Below are 19,625 nucleotides of genomic sequence, written 5' to 3'. Positions count from 1 at the left end.
CCGGTTTCAGCCTTTACACGGGACGACGAAAACACGTCGTTAAAATACAATGTACGCGTCTAATGTGTTTTAAATGGCAATTTCATTCGCAATTTAGCTATAAAAAAATAAAAATAAATCTAGTCGCTCGTAAACGCAAGAGCGCAACATCAACAGGCGCATGATTTTGACGTCACTATTACATCCACTTCCGTTTTCCTGCACATGAACTTCCGCTCACTATCTCCACGCTGTAGCGTTTATCACGCTACTTCCACCGGGCACCATATTGTAAGGAAATTAGCTGAATCTTTTACCAAGATGAGACCTTTAACAGACGACGAGACAAAAACGATGTTTGAGAAACTGTCTAAATAGTGAGTATTGACGTGTGATCCTGAAAGACAAGGCGGAAGTTATTTCTGAAACGGCCACAGCTGTTCAGACCAGCTCCATGCTTCATCAACCTACTCGTGTAGTTCTGCCTGCTGGTTAGTTAGTTAGTGCACAGGGTTGGTAAACACCAGTCCATATGTAACCGATGTGAAATGGCTAGTTAGTTAGTGCACAGGGTTGGTAAACACCAGTCCATATGTAACCGATGTGAAATGGCTGGTTAGTTAGTGCACAGGGTTGGTAAACACCAGTCCATATGTAACCGATGTGAAATGGCTAGTTAGTTAGTGCACAGGGTTGGTAAACACCAGTCCATATGTAACCGATGTGAAATGGCTGGTTAGTTAGTGCACAGGGTTGGTAAACACCAGTCCATATCCAGTCTCTTTGGTGTTATGATCATGATGACAGTCTTTAACCTGCACTAGTTATGCTCCTCAGCAAGATGGCTAATACGTCGTCTGTGTAGATGACAAGTGATTTGATATGGTACGTTGTCTGTGTAGATAACAAGTGATTTGAAATGGTCTGAAACTCTCTGAATCTACAATAACAATGTGTGGCACGTTCCTCTTGTCTGTCCACAGCATTGGTGAGAACATCAAACTCCTGGTGGATAGACCCGATGGGACATATTGCTTCAGACTTCACAATGATCGTGTATATTACATCAGGTAAACAACGCTACAGAGCTGCTGTTATTGTTAAATATGACGTATGGATATTATAAAGCAGGTTACTTCATGATCATCTCTTTCCGTAGTTAAGATATTATATTGTCTTATTTCTACTCTTTTTTTTTGTGTGTGTGTGTATCAGTGAGAGAATTCTGAAGTTGGCCACCAACATCACACGTGGTAAGTTGGTGTCGGTGGGCACCTGCTTTGGAAAGTTCACCAAGACCATCAAGTTCCGCCTGCATATCACAGCACTGGACTTCCTGGCACCGTATGCCAAGGTAAACAAGAAGCAGGAAGTGGAGGCCCTCTGACCTCTCACTCTGTATAATGATAACCACAGCCATGTTAGAAGGTAAACAAGGAAGCAAGAAGTGGAGGCCCTCTGACCTCTCACTATGTTTAATGATAACCACAGCCATGTTAGAAGTATAGATATAGTGTTAATGTTTTAACAATTTAACTCGGCAAGTCAGATGAGAACAAATTCTTATTTACAATGACATTTTTTTAACCTTGTAAGCTTGGGGATTAGATCCAGCAACCTTTCGGTTACTGGCCCAAAGCTCTAACCACTAGGCTACCTGCCGCCCCCAAAATGACTCTGACGACAGCCAGGTGAGACTAGAGGTTGAGTTCGATAATCATATTTGCGGAAGCTTTAAAAAATGAACACCAATATCTCTCTCAACCTCCAGGATCTCAGTTAAGACATTGGTAGTAGTGTAATAACTGAGCTATTGTCTGAGTAACTGAACCCGCTCTGTGTGTTCAATTCAAGGTGTGGGTTAAGCCAGCTGAACACTCTGTGTGTTCAGTTCAAGGTGTGGGTTAAGCCAGCTGAACCCCTCTCTCTGTCTGTTCAGTTCAAGGTGTGGGTTAAGCCAGCTGAACCCTCTGTGTGTTCAGTTCAAGGTGTGGGTTAAGCCAGCTGAACCCCTCTCTGTGTTCAGTTCAATGTGTGGGTTAAGCCTGCTGAACCCCGCTCTGTGTGTTCAGTTCAAGGTGTGGGTTAAGCCTGCTGAACCCTCTGTGTGTTCAGTTCAAGGTGTGGTTTAAGCCAGCTGAACCCCTCTCTCTGTGTGTTCAGTTCAAGGTGTGGGTTAAGCCAGCTGAACCCCTCTCTCTGTGTGTTCAGTTCAAGGTGTGGGTTAAGCCTGCTGAACCCCGCTCTGTGTGTTCAGTTCAAGGTGTGGGTTAAGCCTGCTGAACCCCGCTCTGTGTGTTCAGTTCAAGGTGTGGGTTAAGCCTGCTGAACCCCGCTCTGTGTGTTCAGTTCAAGGTGTGGGTTAAGCCTGCTGAACCCCTCTCTGTGTGTTCAGTTCAAGGTGTGGGTTAAGCCAGCTGAACTTTGTGTGTTCAGTTCAAGGTGTGGGTTAAGCCTGCTGAACCCTCTGTGTGTTCAGTTCAAGGTGTGGGTTAAGCCAGCTAAACCCCTCTGTGTGTTCAGTTCAAGGTGTGGGTTAAGCCAGCTAAACCCTCTGTGTGTTCAGTTCAAGGTGTGGGTTAAGCCAGCTGAACCCCTCTCTGTGTGTTCAGTTCAAGGTGTGGGTTAAGCCTGCTGAACCCCTCTCTGTGTGTTCAGTTCAAGGTATGGGTTAAAGCCAGCTGAACCCCTCTCTGTGTGTTCAGTTCAAGGTGTGGGTTAAGCCAGCTGAACCCCTCTCTGTGTGTTCAGTTCAAGGTGTGGGTTAAGCCAGCTGAACCCCTCTCTGTGTGTTCAGTTCAAGGTGTGGTTTAAGCCAGCTGAACCCCTCTCTGTGTGTTGAGTTCAAGGTGTGGGTTAAGCCAGCTGAACCCCTCTCTGTGTGTTCAGTTCAAGGTGTGGGTTAAGCCAGCTGAACCCCTCTCTCTGTGTGTTCAGTTCAAGGTGTGGGTTAAGCCAGCTGAACTCTGTGTGTTCAGTTCAAGGTGTGGGTTAAGCCAGCTGAACCCCTCTGTGTGTTCAGTTCAAGGTGTGGATTAAGCCAGCTGAACTCTGTGTGTTCAGTTCAAGGTGTGGGTTAAGCCTGCTGAACCCCGCTCTGTGTTCAGTTCAAGGTGTGGGTTAAGCCAGCTGAACCCCTCTCTGTGTGTTCAGTTCAAGGTGTGGGTTAAGCCTGCTGAACCCCTCTCTGTGTGTTCAGTTCAAGGTGTGGGTTAAGCCTGGGCAGGAGCAGTCCTTCCTCTATGGGAACCATGTGTTGAAGTCTGGTCTGGGGAGGATCACAGAGAACACTAACCAATACCAGGGCGTGGTGGTGTATTCCATGGCAGACGTACCGCTGGTGAGTTGGTCCTTCCTCTTCACATCCTGTACATTCATTATCCAATCAACACGTAGCCCTCCCTTTAGTCATTATCCAATCAACACGTAGCCCTTCCTTTACATTCATTATCCAACCAATTCAGTTACTTCAGTCATTATCCAATCAACACGCAGGCCTCCTCAGTCATTACCCAATCAACACGTAGCCCTCCCTTCAGTCATTATCCAACCCATTCAATCAACACGTAGCCCTCCCTTTAGTCATTATCCAATCAACACGTAGCCCTTCCTTTACATTCATTATCCAACCAATTCAGTTACTTCAGTCATTATCCAATCAACACGCAGGCCTCCTCAGTCATTATCCAATCAACACGTAGCCCTCCCTTCAGTCATTATCCAATCAACACGTAGCCCTCCCTTCAGTCATTATCCAATCAACACGTAGCCCTCCCTTCAGTCATTATCCAATCAACACGTAGCCCTCCCTTCAGTCATTATCCAATCAACACGTAGCCCTTCCTTTACATTCATTATCCAACCAATTCAGTTACTTCAGTCATTATCCAATCAACACGCAGGCCTCAGTCATTACCCAATCAACACGTAGCCCTCCCTTCAGTCATTATCCAACCCATTCAATCAACACGTAGCCCTCCCTTCAGTCATTATCCAATCAACACGTAGCCCTCCCTTCAGTCATTATCCAATCAACACGTAGCCCTCCCTTAAGTCATTATCCAATCAACACGTAGCCCTCCCTTCAGTCATTATCCAACCCATTCAATCAACACGTAGCCCTCCCTTCAGTCATTACCCAATCAACACGTAGCCCTCCCTTTAGTCATTATCCAATCAACACGTAGCCCTTCCTTTACATTCATTATCCAACCAATTCAGTTACTTCAGTCATTATCCAATCAACACGCAGGCCTCCTCAGTCATTACCCAATCAACACGTAGCCCTCCCTTCAGTCATTATCCAACCCATTCAATCAACACGTAGCCCTCCCTTCAGTCATTATCCAATCAACACGTAGCCCTCCCTTAAGTCATTATCCAATCAACACGTAGCCCTCCCTTCAGTCATTATCCAATCAACACGTAGCCCTCCCTTCAGTCATTATCCAATCAACACGTAGCCCTCCCTTCAGTCATTATCCAATCAACACAGCCCTCCCTTCAGTCATTATCCAATCAACACGCAGCCCTCCCTTCAGTCATTATCCAATTAACACGTAGCCCTCCCTTCAGTCATTATCCAACCAATTCAACATGTAGTCCTTCCTTTATATTCATTATCCAACCAATTCAGTTACTTCAGTCAGTATCCAATCAACACGTAGCCCTCCCTTCAGTCACCATCCAATCAACACGTAGCCCTCCCTTCAGTCATTATCCAATCAACACGTAGCCCTCCCTTCAGTCATTACCCAATCAACACGTAGCCCTCCCTTTAGTCATTATCCAATCAACACGTAGCCCTTCCTTTACATTCATTATCCAACCAATTCAGTTACTTCAGTCATTATCCAATCAACACGCAGGCCTCCTCAGTCATTACCCAATCAACACGTAGCCCTCCCTTCAGTCATTATCCAACCCATTCAATCAACACGTAGCCCTCCCTTCAGTCATTATCCAATCAACACGTAGCCCTCCCTTCAGTCCTTATCCAATCAACACGTAGCCCTCCCTTCAGTCATCCACTCAGTCAACACGTACACCGCATCTCTTTTGGATAGTGATCATTTGACAATTGGTTGCTCCTTCAAACAAGCTAATATCTGAAGTCATCAGTAACCGTAAGAGAGGTTTGACTCAACTGAACTTGTCCCCTCTCGTCTTTCTGCAGGGTTTTGGAGTGGCAGCCAAGTCGACCCAGGAGTGCAGAAGAGTGGATCCCATGTCCATCGTTGTGTTCCACCAGGCAGACATTGGAGAGTTCATCAGGTCCGAGGACACGCTCACATAAGGAGTCTTCACAAACTGTACTATCAATTATACACAGTAGTACTTCCCCTCTCCTCAGGGGACCACCAGATGTTTCACATAGCTGTACTTCCCTCTCCTCAAGGACCACCAGAGGGCTGGGACTATGGCTACCAACATCCTTTTTCACTATGGCTGGGTGATTTACATTCAGCTACAATCTAAATAAAGATGTTTTGTAAATTGAATATTTGGGGTTTTATGTAATATTCATAATCTGTATGGAACGATTTGCATAAATATGATTATGCAGTTAATTCTAAATCTGTTTTGATATAGTGAAATGTTTTTTTGTTCTTCCAACAAAATGTGTAAAATAAAAACCAAGTTAAATGTTGGACCTGGTACTAACACTTAAATATAGAATGTATATACTGTAAACTCAATGCAGTAAGCTTGCCAGTCCTGTGGTAAACATTAGGCCAGACACTATAAGAGAAGTCTTTTATTCTACCAAGAAAGACAAGTGATAAAATAAAATACTTCTATAAACACTTTTTTTTTTTAAATGGCAGAATCAACATTTAGCTTAGTCCAAAGGTCCTCAGACCATCTTTAGCTTCCTGTCCTCATTGTTGACAGATGTGCAGCGGGCAAATAATTATCTTTTGTGGAAAGAAAACCGTTAAAGTCTACATCAATTCTCACAACTGGATAATGTCATCGTTCTCTTGCGTAGCTCAGAGGCTCTCCAGCATCGAATTCGTTACTGCACCCCCATAGCGAAACGGAGCATTTCTTATTGGACAAGTTAGTCCCTGCCAGTTTGGTGGCGTCAGACCATCTTGAGTTTTTTCATGGTTCTCCACCGATCCTTGATGTTCCCGGCGGTTCGACGGGAAAGAAAACTTCACTCTGGACCAGTTCCCCTCCGTATCGCTTCACTCCCTCCTTCACCCACTCGGTCTCCTCTGCTGTCCACATCTACAGGAGGGCCACAACAGAACACTCAGGGTATAGTAAAGCACACTGTAGAGGACAACACTTGGGGTTAACAGTGTGTATACTATGTAGGTGACAAGGGTTAGGGTTAACATATAGTATACATTATGTAGAGGTTTCCTGGAAACAGATTAAGCCTAGTCCTGATTCTCCATTTAGCTTGCATTTTAGTCTAGGACTTGGCTTTATCTGTGTCTGGGAAACAGCCCCTAAGTCACCATTTATAAACCAACATTGCTTCGGAAAGTATTCAGACCCCTTGACTTTCTCCACATTTTGTTATATTACAGCCTTATTCTAAAATTAAATAGTTTCCCCCCCTCAATCTACACACAATACCTCATAACAAAGCCAAAAGTTTTATTTTTTACAAATGTACAGTACCGTTCATAAGTTCAGGGCCACTTAGAAATGTCCTTGTTTTTTAAAGAAAAACATTTGTCCATTAAAATAACATCAAATTGATCAGAAATACAGTGTAGACATTGTTAATGTTGTAAATGACTATAGAAGCTGGAAACAGCTGATTTCAAAACCTGTTTTCGCTTTGTCATTCTGGGGTATTGTGTATAGATTGATGAAGGAAAAAATGAAGTAATACATTCATTGAATCTATTTTAGAATAAGGCTGTAACATAAAATGTGGATAAAGGGAAGGGGTCTGAAAATCCATGTTCTGTCTTCTCCAGAACCTAAACTCACCTTCTTCCTGCCTCCTCCAGTAGTACTGGTGTCTCCAGAACCTAAACTCACCCTCTTCCTGTCTCCTCCAGTAGTACTGGTGTCTCCAGAACCTAAACTCACCCTCTTCCTGTCTCCTCCAGTAGTACTGGTTCTGTTACTGTATCCAGAACCTAAACTCACCCTCTTCCTGCCTCCTGCAGTAGTACTGGTGTCTCCAGAACCAAAACTCACCCTCTTCCTGTCTCCTCCAGTAGTACTGGTGTCGCCAGAACCTAAACTCACCCTCGTCCTGCCTCCTCCAGTAGTACTGGTGTCTCCAAAACCTAAACTCACCCTCTTCCCGTCTCCTCCAGTAGTACTGGTGTCTCCAGAACCTAAACTCACCCTCTTCCCGTCTCCTCCAGTAGTACTGGTGTCTCCAGAACCTAAACTCACCTTCTCCCTGCCTCCTCCAGTAGTACTGGTGTCCCCAGAACCTAAACTCAACTACTTCCTGCCTCCTCCAGTAGTACTGGTGTCTCCAGAACCTAAACTCACCTTCTTCCTGCCTCCTCCAGTAGTACTGGTGTCTCCAGAACCTAAACTCACCCTCTTCCTGTCTCCTCCAGTAGTACTGGTGGTGTCTCCAGAACCTAAACTCACCCTCTTCCTGTCTCCTCCAGTAGTTCTGGTTCTGTTACTGTATCCAGAACCTAAACTCACCCTTTTCCTGCCTCCTGCAGTAGTACTGGTGTCTCCAGAACCTAAACTCACCCTCTTCCTGTCTCCTCCAGTAGTACTGGTGTCTCCAGAACCTAAACTCACCCTCTTCCTGTCTCCTCCAGTAGTACTGGTTCTGTTACTGTCTCCAGAACCTAAACTCACCCTCTTCCTGCCTCCTCCAGTAGTACTGGTGTCTCCGGAACCTAAACTCACCTTCTTCCTGCCTCCTCCAGTAGTACTGGTGTCTCCAGAACCTAAACTCACCTTCTTCCTGCCTCCTCCAGTAGTACTGGTGTCTCCAGAACCTAAACTCACACTCTTCCTGTCTCCTCCAGTAGTACTGGTGTCGCCAGAACCTAAACTCACCCTCTTCCTGTCTCCTCCAGTAGTACTGGTGTCTCCAGAACCTAAACTCACCCTCTTCCTGCATCCTCCAGTAGTACTGGTGTCTCCAGAACCTAAACTCACCCTCTTCCTGTCTCGTCCAGTAGTACTGGTGTCTCCAGAACCTAAACTCACCCTCTTCCTGCATCCTCCAGTAGTACTGGTGTCTCCAGAACCTAAACTCACCCTCTTCCTGTCTCCTTTAGTATTACTGGTGTCTCCAGAACCTAAACTCACCCTCTTCCTGTCTCCTCCAGTAGTACTGGTTCTGTTACTGTATCCAGAACCTAAACTCACCCTCTTCCTGTCTCCTCCAGTAGTACTGGTGTTTCCAGAACCTAAACTCACCCTCTTCCTGTCTCGTCCAGTAGTACTGGTGTCTCCAGAACCTAAACTCACCCTCTTCCTGTCTCCTCCAGTAGTACTGGTTCTGTTACTGTCTCCAGAACCTAAACTCACCCTCTTCCTGCCTCCTCCAGTAGTACTGGTGTCTCCAGAACCTAAACTCACCCTCTTCCTGTCTCCTCCAGTAGTACTGGTGTCTCCAGAACCTAAACTCACCCTCTTCCTGCATCCTCCAGTAGTACTGGTGTCTCCAGAACCTAAACTCACCCTCTTCCTGCATCCTCCAGTAGTACTGGTGTCTCCAGAACCTAAACTCACCCTCTTCCTGCATCCTCCAGTAGTACTGGTGTCTCCAGAACCTAAACTCACCCTCTTCCTGTCTCCTTTAGTATTACTGGTGTCTCCAGAACCTAAACTCACCCTCTTCCTGTCTCCTCCAGTAGGTCTGGTTCTGTTACTGTATCCAGAACCTAAACTCACCCTCTTCCTGCCTCCTGCAGTAGTACTGGTGTCTCCAGAACCTAAACTCACCCTCTTCCTGTCTCCTCCAGTAGTACTGGTGTCTCCAGAACCTAAACTCACCCTCTTCCTGTCTCCTACAGTCGTACTGGTGTTGTCCTCAGAACCTAAACTCACCCTCTTCCCGTCTCCTCCAGTAGTACTGGTTCTGTTACTGTCTCCAGAACCTAAACTCACCCTCTTCCTGTCTCCTCCAGTAGTACTGGTGTCTCCAGAACCTAAACTCACCCTCTTTCGGTCTCCTCCAGTAGTACTGGTGTCTCCAGAACCTAAACTCACCCTCTTCCTGTCTCCTCCAGTAGTTCTGGTTCTGTTACTGTATCCAGAACCTAAACTCACCCTCTTCCTGCCTCCTGCAGTAGTACTGGTGTCTCCGGAACCTAAACTCACCTTCTTCCTGCCTCCTGCAGTAGTACTGGTGTCTCCAGAACCTAAACTCACCCTCTTCCTGTCTCCTCCAGTAGTACTGGTGTCTCCGGAACCTAAACTCACCTTCTTCCTGCCTCCTCCAGTAGTACTGGTGTCTCCAGAACCTAAACTCACCCTCTTCCTGTCTCCTCCAGTCGTACTGGTGTTGTCCTCAGAACCTAAACTCACCCTCTTCCTGTCTCCTCCAGTAGTACTGGTTCTGTTACTGTATCCAGAACCTAAACTCACCCTCTTCCTGCCTCCTGCAGTAGTACTGGTGTCTCCAGAACCTAAACTCACCCTCTTCCTGTCTCCTCCAGTAGTACTGGTGTCTCCAGAACCTAAACTCACCCTCTTCCCGTCTCCTCCAGGCTACCATAGGACAGGAAGCAGCAGGGGAGTGATATGACTGGTACCCAGGCTACCATAGGACAGGAAGCAGCAGGGTTAGATATGACTGGTACCCAGGCTACCATAGGACAGGAAGCAGCAGGGTTAGATATGACTGGTACGCAGGCTACCATAGGACAGGAAGCAGCAGGGGAGTGATATGACTGGTACCCAGGCTACCATAGGACAGGAAGTAGCAGGGGAGTGATATGACTGGTACCCAGGCTACCATAGGACAGGAAGCAGCAGGGTTAGATATGACTGGTACCCAGGCTACCATAGGACAGGAAGCAGCAGGGTTAGATATGACTGGTACCCAGGTTACCATAGGACAGGAGGCAGCAGAGTTAGATATGATTGGTTCCCAGGCTACCATAGGACAGGAAGCAGCAGGGGATTGATGACTGGTACCCAGGCTACCATAGGACAGGAAGCAGCAGGGTTAGATATGACTGGTACCCAGGCTACCATAGGACAGGAAGCAGCAGGGTTAGATATGACTGGTTCCCAGGCTACCATAGGACAGGAAGCAGCAGGGTTAGATATGACTGGTTCCCAGGCTACCATAGGACAGGAAGCAGCAGGGTTAGATATGACTGGTTCCCAGGCTACCATAGGACAGGAAGCAGCAGGGTTAGATATGACTGGTACCCAGGCTACCATAGGACAGGAAGTAGCAGGGGAGTGATATGACTGGTACCCAGGCTACCATAGGACAGGAAGTAGCAGGGGAGTGATATGACTGGTACCCAGGCTACCATAGGACAGAAAGCAGCAGGGTTAGATATGACTGGTTCCCAGGCTACCATAGGACAGGAAGTAGCAGGGGAGTGATATGATTGACAACCTGGGGCTTTCGGAGAGGTGCAGGAGAGGTAACTCTTGGTCCACAACAGCACTTCCTTTTCCTGCGTTCTCCTCCTTCACCTCCCTTTCCACTTCCAGCTCGGCAAAGGTCACGGGCTCCCTCTGCTCCTCGGCCAGGGCTGTATAAACGGCCATCAGCTGGCTGCGGGTCAGCTGGACACCACCAGGAGGGGGACTGGGAACACTGGAGGGAGAGCGAGTCAGGCAGTTTAGACTACTGGGAGGACTGGAGAGAGAGAGAGAGAGAGAGAGAGAGAGAGATCAAGGTAGGGTCGTAATTCATTAGGTCACACCAGAGCAAAATGTTATGCAACGGGAAAACAAAAAAAAAACAAGCATTTCTTATTGGACAAGTCCAGACAGTCCCTCCCTGTTTCAGTCAGTTTTCTTCCGTTTGGTGCCTAATGAACATGACCCAGGTGTTGCCATGCTAATGAATGGCATCTTTACTGAAAGAAACCACTCATCTTCCAGGGTTTACTGGATAGCAGCCATACGAAGGTAAACATCTGAACAAACAGATTTAAAATTAAAGTACAAAGTACTCTAAATTAAGTTGTCGACCTCAGCGGAGCTCCAAAAGTATTGGGAGTTTTGACAAATTCATCCAACAAGTACAGAGTCAAAAACAACAAACAATGTATCACTGTCCAAATACTGGTGGGGCCCCCTGTATATCCACACACTGTGGGGCCCCCTGTATATCCACACACTGTGGGGCCCCCTGTATATCCACACACTGTGGGGCCCTATGACCTTTAGAGTCTAGGCTAGGTAACTTGGAAAGCATGTTGTCACAATACCTGAACTAAAAGTGCTTTCTAAAATAAATGTATTTGATTGATTGACATTGGACCAATGAGTCTACCTGGGTTTGTGTCTGGATGCCTTCTCCTCTGTTGTCGGTACAAGGTGATCCTCTGGCTGAGGGTCTGAGGGACAGTCTCCTTCCTCTGCATCCTGTCCTGCCCCCTGTCTCTTCACCATCAACTTTCCGGCAGCCTGGTATTCACACAGACAGACCTCCTCAGTTCAGGTTAGGAACAGTGGGTTATAGGGAGACAGATCTCCTCAGTAAAGGTTAGGAACAGTGGGTTATAGGGAGACAGACCTCAGTTCAGGTTAGGAACAGTGGGTTAGGGAGACAGATCTACTCAGTTCAGGTTAGGAACAGTGGGTTATAGGGAGACAGATATCCTCAGTTCAGGTTAGGAACAGTGGGTTATAGGGAGACAGATCTCCTCAGTTCAGGTTAGGAACAGCGGGTTATAGGGAGACAGATCTCCTCAGTTCAGGTTAGGAACAGCGGGTTATAGGGAGACAGATCTCCTCAGTTCAGGTTAGGAACAGCGGGTTATAGGGAGACAGATCTCCTCAGTTCAGGTTAGGAACAGCAGGTTATAGGGAGACAGATCTCCTCAGTTCAGGTTAGGAACAGCGGGTTATAGGGAGACAGATCTCCTCAGTTCAGGTTAGGAACAGTGGGTTATAGGGAGACAGATCTCAGTTCAGGTTAGGAACAGTAGGTTAGGGACGTCAGAATGCACAACATGGCAAAATACAATCACACCAGAACGAGAAGGGGAAGTACATGAACGGACAATCACACCAGAACGAGAAGGGGAAGTACATGAACGGACAATCACACCAGAACGAGAAGGGGAAGTACATGAACGGACAATCACACCAGAACGAGAAGGGGAAGTACATGAACGGACAATCACACCAGAACGAGAAGGGGAAGTACATGAACGGACAATCACACCAGAACGAGAAGGGGAAGTACATGAACGGACAATCACACCAGAACGAGAAGACATGAACGGACAATCACACCAGAACGAGAAGACATGAACGTACAATCACACCAGAACGGAAGACATGAACGTACAATCACACCAGAACGGAAGACATGAACGGACAATCACACCAGAACGGAAGACATGAACGGACAATCACACCAGAACGGAAGACATGAACGGACAATCACACCAGAACGAGAAGACATGAACGGACAATCACACCAGAACGAGAAGACATGAACGGACAATCACACCAGAACGAGAAGACATGAACGGACAATCACACCACAACGAGAAGACATGAACGGACAATCACACCAGAACGAGAAGACATGAACGGACAATCACACCAGAACGAGAAGACATGAATGGACAAATAGTTGTACAATTCACTACAACGCACAATAGTGTTGACCACAGTACACAGTGTCATCTTGTAATGTTGGACAGGGCTGACATGAAAACCAGAACCGGGTTTAGGGTTTCAACAGGGGAACATTCAGGGCTGACATGAAAACCAAAACTGGGTTTAGGGTTTCAACAGGGGGACCATTCAATGATTATACACAGTGTGGACAGATCTCACCATCTCTCTGATACACTTATGTACTCTCTCCAAGTCTTTCTGGGGAACCGGCAACTCCTCGCGGATGCTATCCAATACGCTCAGAGCAGACTCCAGCGCCGTGAGGTCCTCCTGCGAGTCAAAAGAGACGTCTGTGGATAGCAAGAGAACAACTGTATCAGTGATCTCAGACTTGATTTCAAAAAGACACAGCTAGCTAGCTAGCTATAAGGAACAGCAGATTGTGGCACTTGGGGGGGTCATTTCAGGTGTCTCTGATTTTCCAACAGGGAATGAATATTAGCTCGTACTGTTACATAGATAGTGTTATGTAGCTAGCTAGGAAGTTACTTTGTGTTTAACTCAAAACTCTCACCGAGTTTGTCACCATCATTTATCCTGGTGAGGAACTGTATTGCTCTGATCTTCTTGGGTGTGACATCGTTGGCTTCCAACGGCCGAACCAGATGACCTGAAAGAGGATGTTGTTGGATAATGTGTTAGCTAGCGTCTATACAGGGCGGCAGCGTAGCCTAGTGGTTAGAGCGTTGGGCTAGTAACCGGAAGGTTGCAAGATCGAGTCCCCGAGCTGACAAGGTAAAAATCTGTCGTTCTGCCCCTGAACAAGGCAGTTAACCCACTAGGCCGTCATTGAAAATAAGAATTTGTTCTAAACTGACTTGCCTAGTTAAATAAAGGTTAAAATAAATAAATTATTACATGAGGCTAACTGCTTTAGCGCGATGAGGATCTTCTGACCGGGACCATTTTGTTAAGAGGCCGAGCTCCCTGACACTTGCGCTAAACATTAACACTCATCGCTCGCCGTGCAGTTCTGGAAACATACGGAATCAGATCAGTGAGAAATTATTATTATTTTTAAACAAAAAGGTTAAATCACATGACGGTCATCCCTCCATGTTTCATTGCTTGTTTATAGAAGACACAGACGGCCACCTGTGCTAATGATTGTCAAAGACTTCAGCCACCCAAGTCACCGACTTTTCTCTCTGCTACTGCAGGAACATCAGACTGCTGAACAGCTTCTACCCCCAAGCCATCAGACTGCTGAACAGCTTCTACCCCCAAGCCATCAGACTGCTGAACAGCTTCTACCCCCAAGCCATCAGACTGCTGAACAGCTTCTACCCCCAAGCCATCAGACTGCTGAACAGCTTCTACCCCCAAACCATCAGACTGCTGAACAGCTTCTACCCACACACACACACTTTCACACTGTTTATCTATCCTGATTGCCCGGTCACTTTTACCCCTACCTACACATTGTTATTTTATTGTGTTACCATTTCCTTGTTTTTTCTCGACATATTTTCCTTACTTTTTAACTCTGCATTGTTGGGAATGGGCTCCTAAGTAAGCATTTCACATTAAAGTCTACACCAGTTGTTTTGATTTAACTAAATGACTTGGTGAAATAAATACAAATAAATGATTGTAGCCAACTCAGTGTTTCCCCAGACTCGGTCCTGGGTAGCGTTCAGTACATAAAAACGCAACAGAACGTTAAAATGAACGAAAACTGTGCTGTACTGAACGACCAATTGAAAAACGATGAGGGGTTTGTGGCTTCAAAAAAATGCACCGCTTGACCTTAAACTGCTTCAAGCCAAACCGGACGGACCAAACAAATCTGTTCAATAACGTTTTTTTGGGGGAAAACGTATCGTTAAGTACAAAACGCTCCGCACCGTAGCAAACGTTCAAACGAACTGAACGCACCCCTGGTGGGGTAATGCGGGTTTTAGTCCTTGAGTTACATATCTGATTCAAATAATAAATAATGAATTTAACTAACGTTGTTTAAAAATCAGCTGTGTGGTGCTAACAATAAAAACAACTGTTCACCATGGATCTTTTAGACTAGTCAAACCAACTGGTTTAGCTACCAGTCAACGCTGCCACACAGTTAACTAACCTATCTAACTAGTTAAGTACCACATGGTATACAACAAAAAGGTTTATAAAGCACAGCTAGCTAAACAAACTGGTATAAAACAAAAAGGTTTAAAGCACAGCTAGCTAAACAAACTGGTATAAAACAAAAAGGTTTATAAAGCATAGCTAGCTAAACAAACTGGTATAAAACAAAAAGGTTTATTAGCACAGCTAGCTAAACAAACTGTTAAACACGGGAGTTAACTTAGCTACTTCAGACAGAGACAGTATAGAAACCCAGTATTGGGTTGGTGAAGATGCTAACGTTAAGCTAGCTAACTGCATTTGTGAACAACCGTTACTCACATTGAAGGATGTCTCTGATCTGACAGAAATCAGGATACTGTTCATTCCTGAAAGCCTCCAACGCCACAGATATATAATAATCCACCGTCCAACGGTTAACGACACATTCCACATCTGGTCCGCGGTCCACACCGGACTCCATGTTTTCCTTTTGCCGCCACATCAACGACGTAAACAAACTGATGTTTATGTCATCTGCCGCGCTGGTTGGTGTTTAGACCACCTTCCATCTGTCCACCTCACGCTCACCTTACGCTCACCTCACCTCACGCTCACCTCACGCACCACGTCAACGACGTAAACAAACTGACGTATATCTCATCTGCCGCGCTGGTTGGTGTTTAGTCCACCTTCCGTCTGTCCACATTACGCTCACATTACGCACCACGTCAACGACGTAAACCAGCTGACGTATATCTCATCTGCCGCGCTGGTTGGTGTTTAGTCCACCTTCCGTCTGTCCACATTACGTTCACCTTACGCACCACGTCAATGACGGCATCGCGGCAAACCGATTACCATTCATTTAGAATAGTGTGTTTTTTGGGGTTATTGACTAATTCTAAAGATTTTTATAAAATAATGGCTTTTAAGTAAAAAATATATTGCATTTGGGGACAGATTTATAAAAAAAATATATATGTTTCTGTGTAGATAACATTTACCAGACAGAATGAAGAAATGAACGACTAAATTAATTGTTTTGTTTTCATTTTAGTAACATCTTTCATTGTAAATACATGGATCTTATTAATGAAATAAAACATTTAAATACTTAACTCGCTCCAAAATAACTTCACAGCGACACACTCGTAAAACATGTGTATAATAGCTTCCCCTTCTTTATCACAGAAAAGGCATCATTATGTCCTCTAAGTCCATGAGGGTATATTATGTGCCAGATTTTAAAGGGAGCAACCAAACTTTCTTCCATTCAATTTCAGTAGATCAATGCATTCAAGAAGAATTTCCCTCTATGAGGGATCTTGTTCTTGGAGTTAGTTATCTTAATGTATTACATTTATTATCCAGCAGGGGGCAACCTTTTAACATACATTGTACATCTCTCTTGACATGTTCTCCAAAGCAAAAAATGCGATTTAATTAAGTCCAGAAGGTATTGGTTTGAATATAGAATTACATCATTACTGTATTCTTACAACTATCGTAGATTTATACAATTGTAACCCCTGAAACTTATTTTAGGTACTTACATTTTTTAAACTCAATTCATATGTAGTGATTTGTATTTATTTATTTTTTTACTTTTATTTTTTGTTTCTTCAGATAAAATATACGTGTAGTGATGTCCTATGTATTTTTTGTTGTATTATAATATATACCATTGATTTAGTGAAGGCGGAGGCACTTGGTCATGGCTAGAAGGGACCCAGCGTTTGTCAAATTAACGTCAGATTTGATTTATTTTAAACAGGTTAGGAGAACACGCTGCAGGTTCAGGTTAGGAGAACACGCTGCAGGTTAGGAGAACACGCTGCAGGTTAGGAGAACACGCTGCAGGTCAGGAGAACACGCTGCAGGTCAGGAGGACACGCCGCAGGTTCAGGTGAGGAGAACACGCCGCAGGTTCAGGTGAGGAGAACACGCCGCAGGTTCAGGTGAGGAGAACACGCCGCAGGTTCAGGTGAGGAGAACACGCCGCAGGTTCAGGTGAGGAGAACACGCCGCAGGTTCAGGTGAGGAGAACACGCCGCAGGTTCAGGTGAGGAGAACACGCCGCAGGTCCAGGTGAGGAGAACACGCCGCAGGTCCAGGTGAGGAGAACACGCCGCAGGTGAGGAGAACACGCCGCAGGTGAGGAGAACACGCCGCAGGTCAGGAGAACACGCCGCAGGTCAGGAGAACACGCCGCAGGTCAGGAGAACACGCCGCAGGTCAGGAGAACACGCCACAGGTCAGGAGAACACGCCACAGGTTCAGGTTAGGAGAACACGCCGCAGGTTCAGGTTAGGAGAACACGCCGCAGGTTCAGGTTAGGAGAACACGCCGCAGGTTCAGGTTAGGAGAACACGCCGCAGGTTCAGGTTAGGAGAACACGCCGCAGGTTCAGGTTAGGAGAACACGCCGCAGGTTCAGGTTAGGAGAACACGCCGCAGGTTCAGGTTAGGAGAACACGCCGCAGGTTCAGGTTAGGAGAACACGCCGCAGGTTCAGGTTAGGAGAACACGCCGCAGGTTCAGGTTAGGAGAACACGCCGCAGGTTCAGGTTAGGAGAACACGCCGCAGGTTCCGGTTAGGAGAACACGCTGCTGGTTAGGAGAACACGCTGCAGGTTAGGAGAACACGCTGCAGGTTAGGAGAACACGCTGCAGGTTAGGAGAACACGCTGCAGGTTAGGAGAACACGCTGCTGGTTAGGAGAACACTGGTTAGAACACTGGTTAGGAGAACACAAGTATCTTTGGTATACTGTGTACAAGAAGAACACCTGTCCTATCTGTTCTGATCCGGTCCACATCGTCTCTTTGCTATACTGTGTACAAGAAGAACAACCTGTCCTATCTGTTCTGATCCAGTCCACATCATCTCTTTGCTATACTGTGTACAAGAAGAACACCTGTCATATCTGACCTACTAGCGATTCATTTGATCAGTACTTTCTGAAGAACATTTCATTCTGGTTTGATCATGTTTCTTTAGTAGCTAACGTTACTAGTAACTAATGTGTTTATTTTTTTTTACATTATTATTCCCCACAACACATTTGTCATATCTGTTTGAGCGACAAGACACACAACAGCGGAAGTATGAACGGATTAAAAATGGTCAATTACATTAGCTAAACAAGCTACAATTATTAACTTCAGAAATCATTCAAACAAATAAGAAAGAAATCGCTATTCACCAGTCGTGATTAACGTTAGCTAGCATTGAAAACATGTTACAACAGTTGCTATTTTTGCCCTTAATTGACCAACATATTGTTCCTAGCTAAATCAAAGCTAGCTAGCCAGTTAGCATAACAATACCATCTCATTGTTGTATCTGTGACAACACTACCAATTCTGTTGGCATAGTTACGTTAACCGGCCAAGCTAGCTAGCCAGTTAGCATAACAACACTACCAATTATGTTGGCATAGTTACGTTAACCGGCCAAGCTTGCTAGCCAGTTAGCATAACAATACCATCTCATTGTTGTATCTGTGACAACACTACCAATTCTGTTGGCATAGTTACGTTAACCGGCCAAACTAGCTAGCCAGTTAGCATAACAACACTACCAATTCTGTTAGCATAGTTAACCGGCCAAGCTAGCTAGCGTTATCTGTCGCCTCTTACCACAATGTTCCTTGTTCGAGACCAGACGTGGATGTATGTCGTCGGTTACATGTTTATACGGTGTGTTATTTTTCATCCCAAAGAAAGCCACAAACAACCACCATCTTCACCCTTTCTCTCTCTGTCTCTCTCTCTCTCTCTTCCTCTCTCTCTCTTCCTCTTCTCTCTGTCTCTCTCCCTCTCTCTTCCGTTTCTCTCTCTCTCTCTCTCTCTCTCTCTCTCCACTCTCTTACTCTTCTCTGTGTCTCCCTCTTTCTCGTTCTCGTTCTCTCTCTCTCTCTCTCTCTCTCTCTCTCTCTCTCTCTCTCTTCCTCTTCTCTCCTCTTCTCCCTTCCTCGTCTCTCTCTCTCACAGCTGGAGGACTTACTTCCGGGTTGAACTCCTTCCTGATTGGACTGTACGAAGCGAACCGAAGCGTTTTAGCAAAGAGCCGATTTATGGTCCAACTGGATTCTGATTTGGCCGGTCAGCATTTACGGTGATGCGGTTCTGCAGATGCAGGGCATTCAAACTTATTGCGCTTCGCAGAGCCACAAACAGAATGAGACAGACATTTCATCAGATGTATAAATGTGAAGTTTCCTCTCACTACCAAATCTGCTGCTGGTGAGAGGAAGCCCAGTGGCCTGCAGTGGGAGAACATGGAACGAGATGGATTTTAGCCGAAATTCTGCAAATATTCTCATCGTTGAAACAATTGATCTCAATACAGTTTTCTGTTCCCAAAACTTTAATCTGTTACGAACAGAGTGGACTAAGTTTTGTAGATCTTACCCTTGGCCAAAACTTGTGGGCCAAAAATGTGCCTTTTAAAGAAGGAGCGCAAAGGCAAATTGAGATTTTGCACAGACGCACTACACAGAGTAGGAGTTTCCAAACGTAAATGTGCAAATATATGCTAGAAGGAGTAAATAGGATCTTGCTGACTCGTTCTTGGCTCTGCCCCCTCCTTGCACGTTCTGCCCACTGTGACTCATTTTTCCCCATTGGAAACGACAGACTGTGGTCTATCTTGGCTCAGTCGGAAACATCTTTGACAGAGCTGCTGCTAAAGACTTCATAACGCTGACGTTATTAACTGACTGATATTATCTCATAGAACAAAACCTATAAAGATCTCCTAAGCCTGTGTTTACCACGTACCTTATTTTCGGGCGTTTAT

General features: G+C 45.6%; 2 protein-coding genes across 5 annotated transcripts; one reads left to right on the top strand and one right to left on the bottom strand.

The window, feature by feature from the left end:
- The first annotated feature begins 234 nt into the window (after nt 1-234).
- Nucleotides 235-5,627, top strand: nip7 (nuclear import 7 homolog (S. cerevisiae)). The gene is given in 5 exon segments (NM_001141868.1): nt 235-356; nt 963-1,049; nt 1,195-1,333; nt 3,179-3,319; nt 5,156-5,627. Coding segments are annotated over 5 exon segments (543 nt in total). The 5' UTR covers nt 235-300; the 3' UTR covers nt 5,276-5,627.
- A 95-nt stretch (nt 5,628-5,722) lies between these two features.
- LOC106562816 (telomeric repeat-binding factor 2) lies at nt 5,723-18,757 on the bottom strand. 4 transcript variants are annotated; one of them, XM_014127835.2, is made up of 6 exons: nt 18,464-18,757; nt 13,277-13,372; nt 12,922-13,052; nt 11,402-11,535; nt 10,514-10,759; nt 5,723-6,216 (listed from the first exon to the last, which is right to left on the bottom strand). In XM_014127835.2, the coding sequence occupies exons 1-6, from the start codon at nt 18,537-18,539 to the stop codon at nt 6,186-6,188; spliced, it is 714 nt and encodes a 237-aa protein (XP_013983310.1). In that variant the 5' UTR covers nt 18,540-18,757; the 3' UTR covers nt 5,723-6,185. The 4 variants fall into 4 exon arrangements, with proteins under 4 accessions (XP_013983310.1, XP_013983311.1, XP_013983308.1 ...); XM_014127836.2 differs by having other exon boundaries at nt 10,514-10,717; nt 18,464-18,756; XM_014127833.2 differs by lacking the exon at nt 18,464-18,757 and adding an exon at nt 15,163-15,529.
- Between the last annotated feature and the right edge of the window lie 868 nt (nt 18,758-19,625).

Source organism: Salmo salar, chromosome ssa11, assembly GCF_905237065.1.
Source record: "Salmo salar chromosome ssa11, Ssal_v3.1, whole genome shotgun sequence".
NCBI classification, from domain to species: domain Eukaryota; kingdom Metazoa; phylum Chordata; class Actinopteri; order Salmoniformes; family Salmonidae; genus Salmo; species Salmo salar.
Note: the sequence above shows the minus strand (reverse complement) of the source record. Positions and strands in the feature narration are given on the sequence as shown.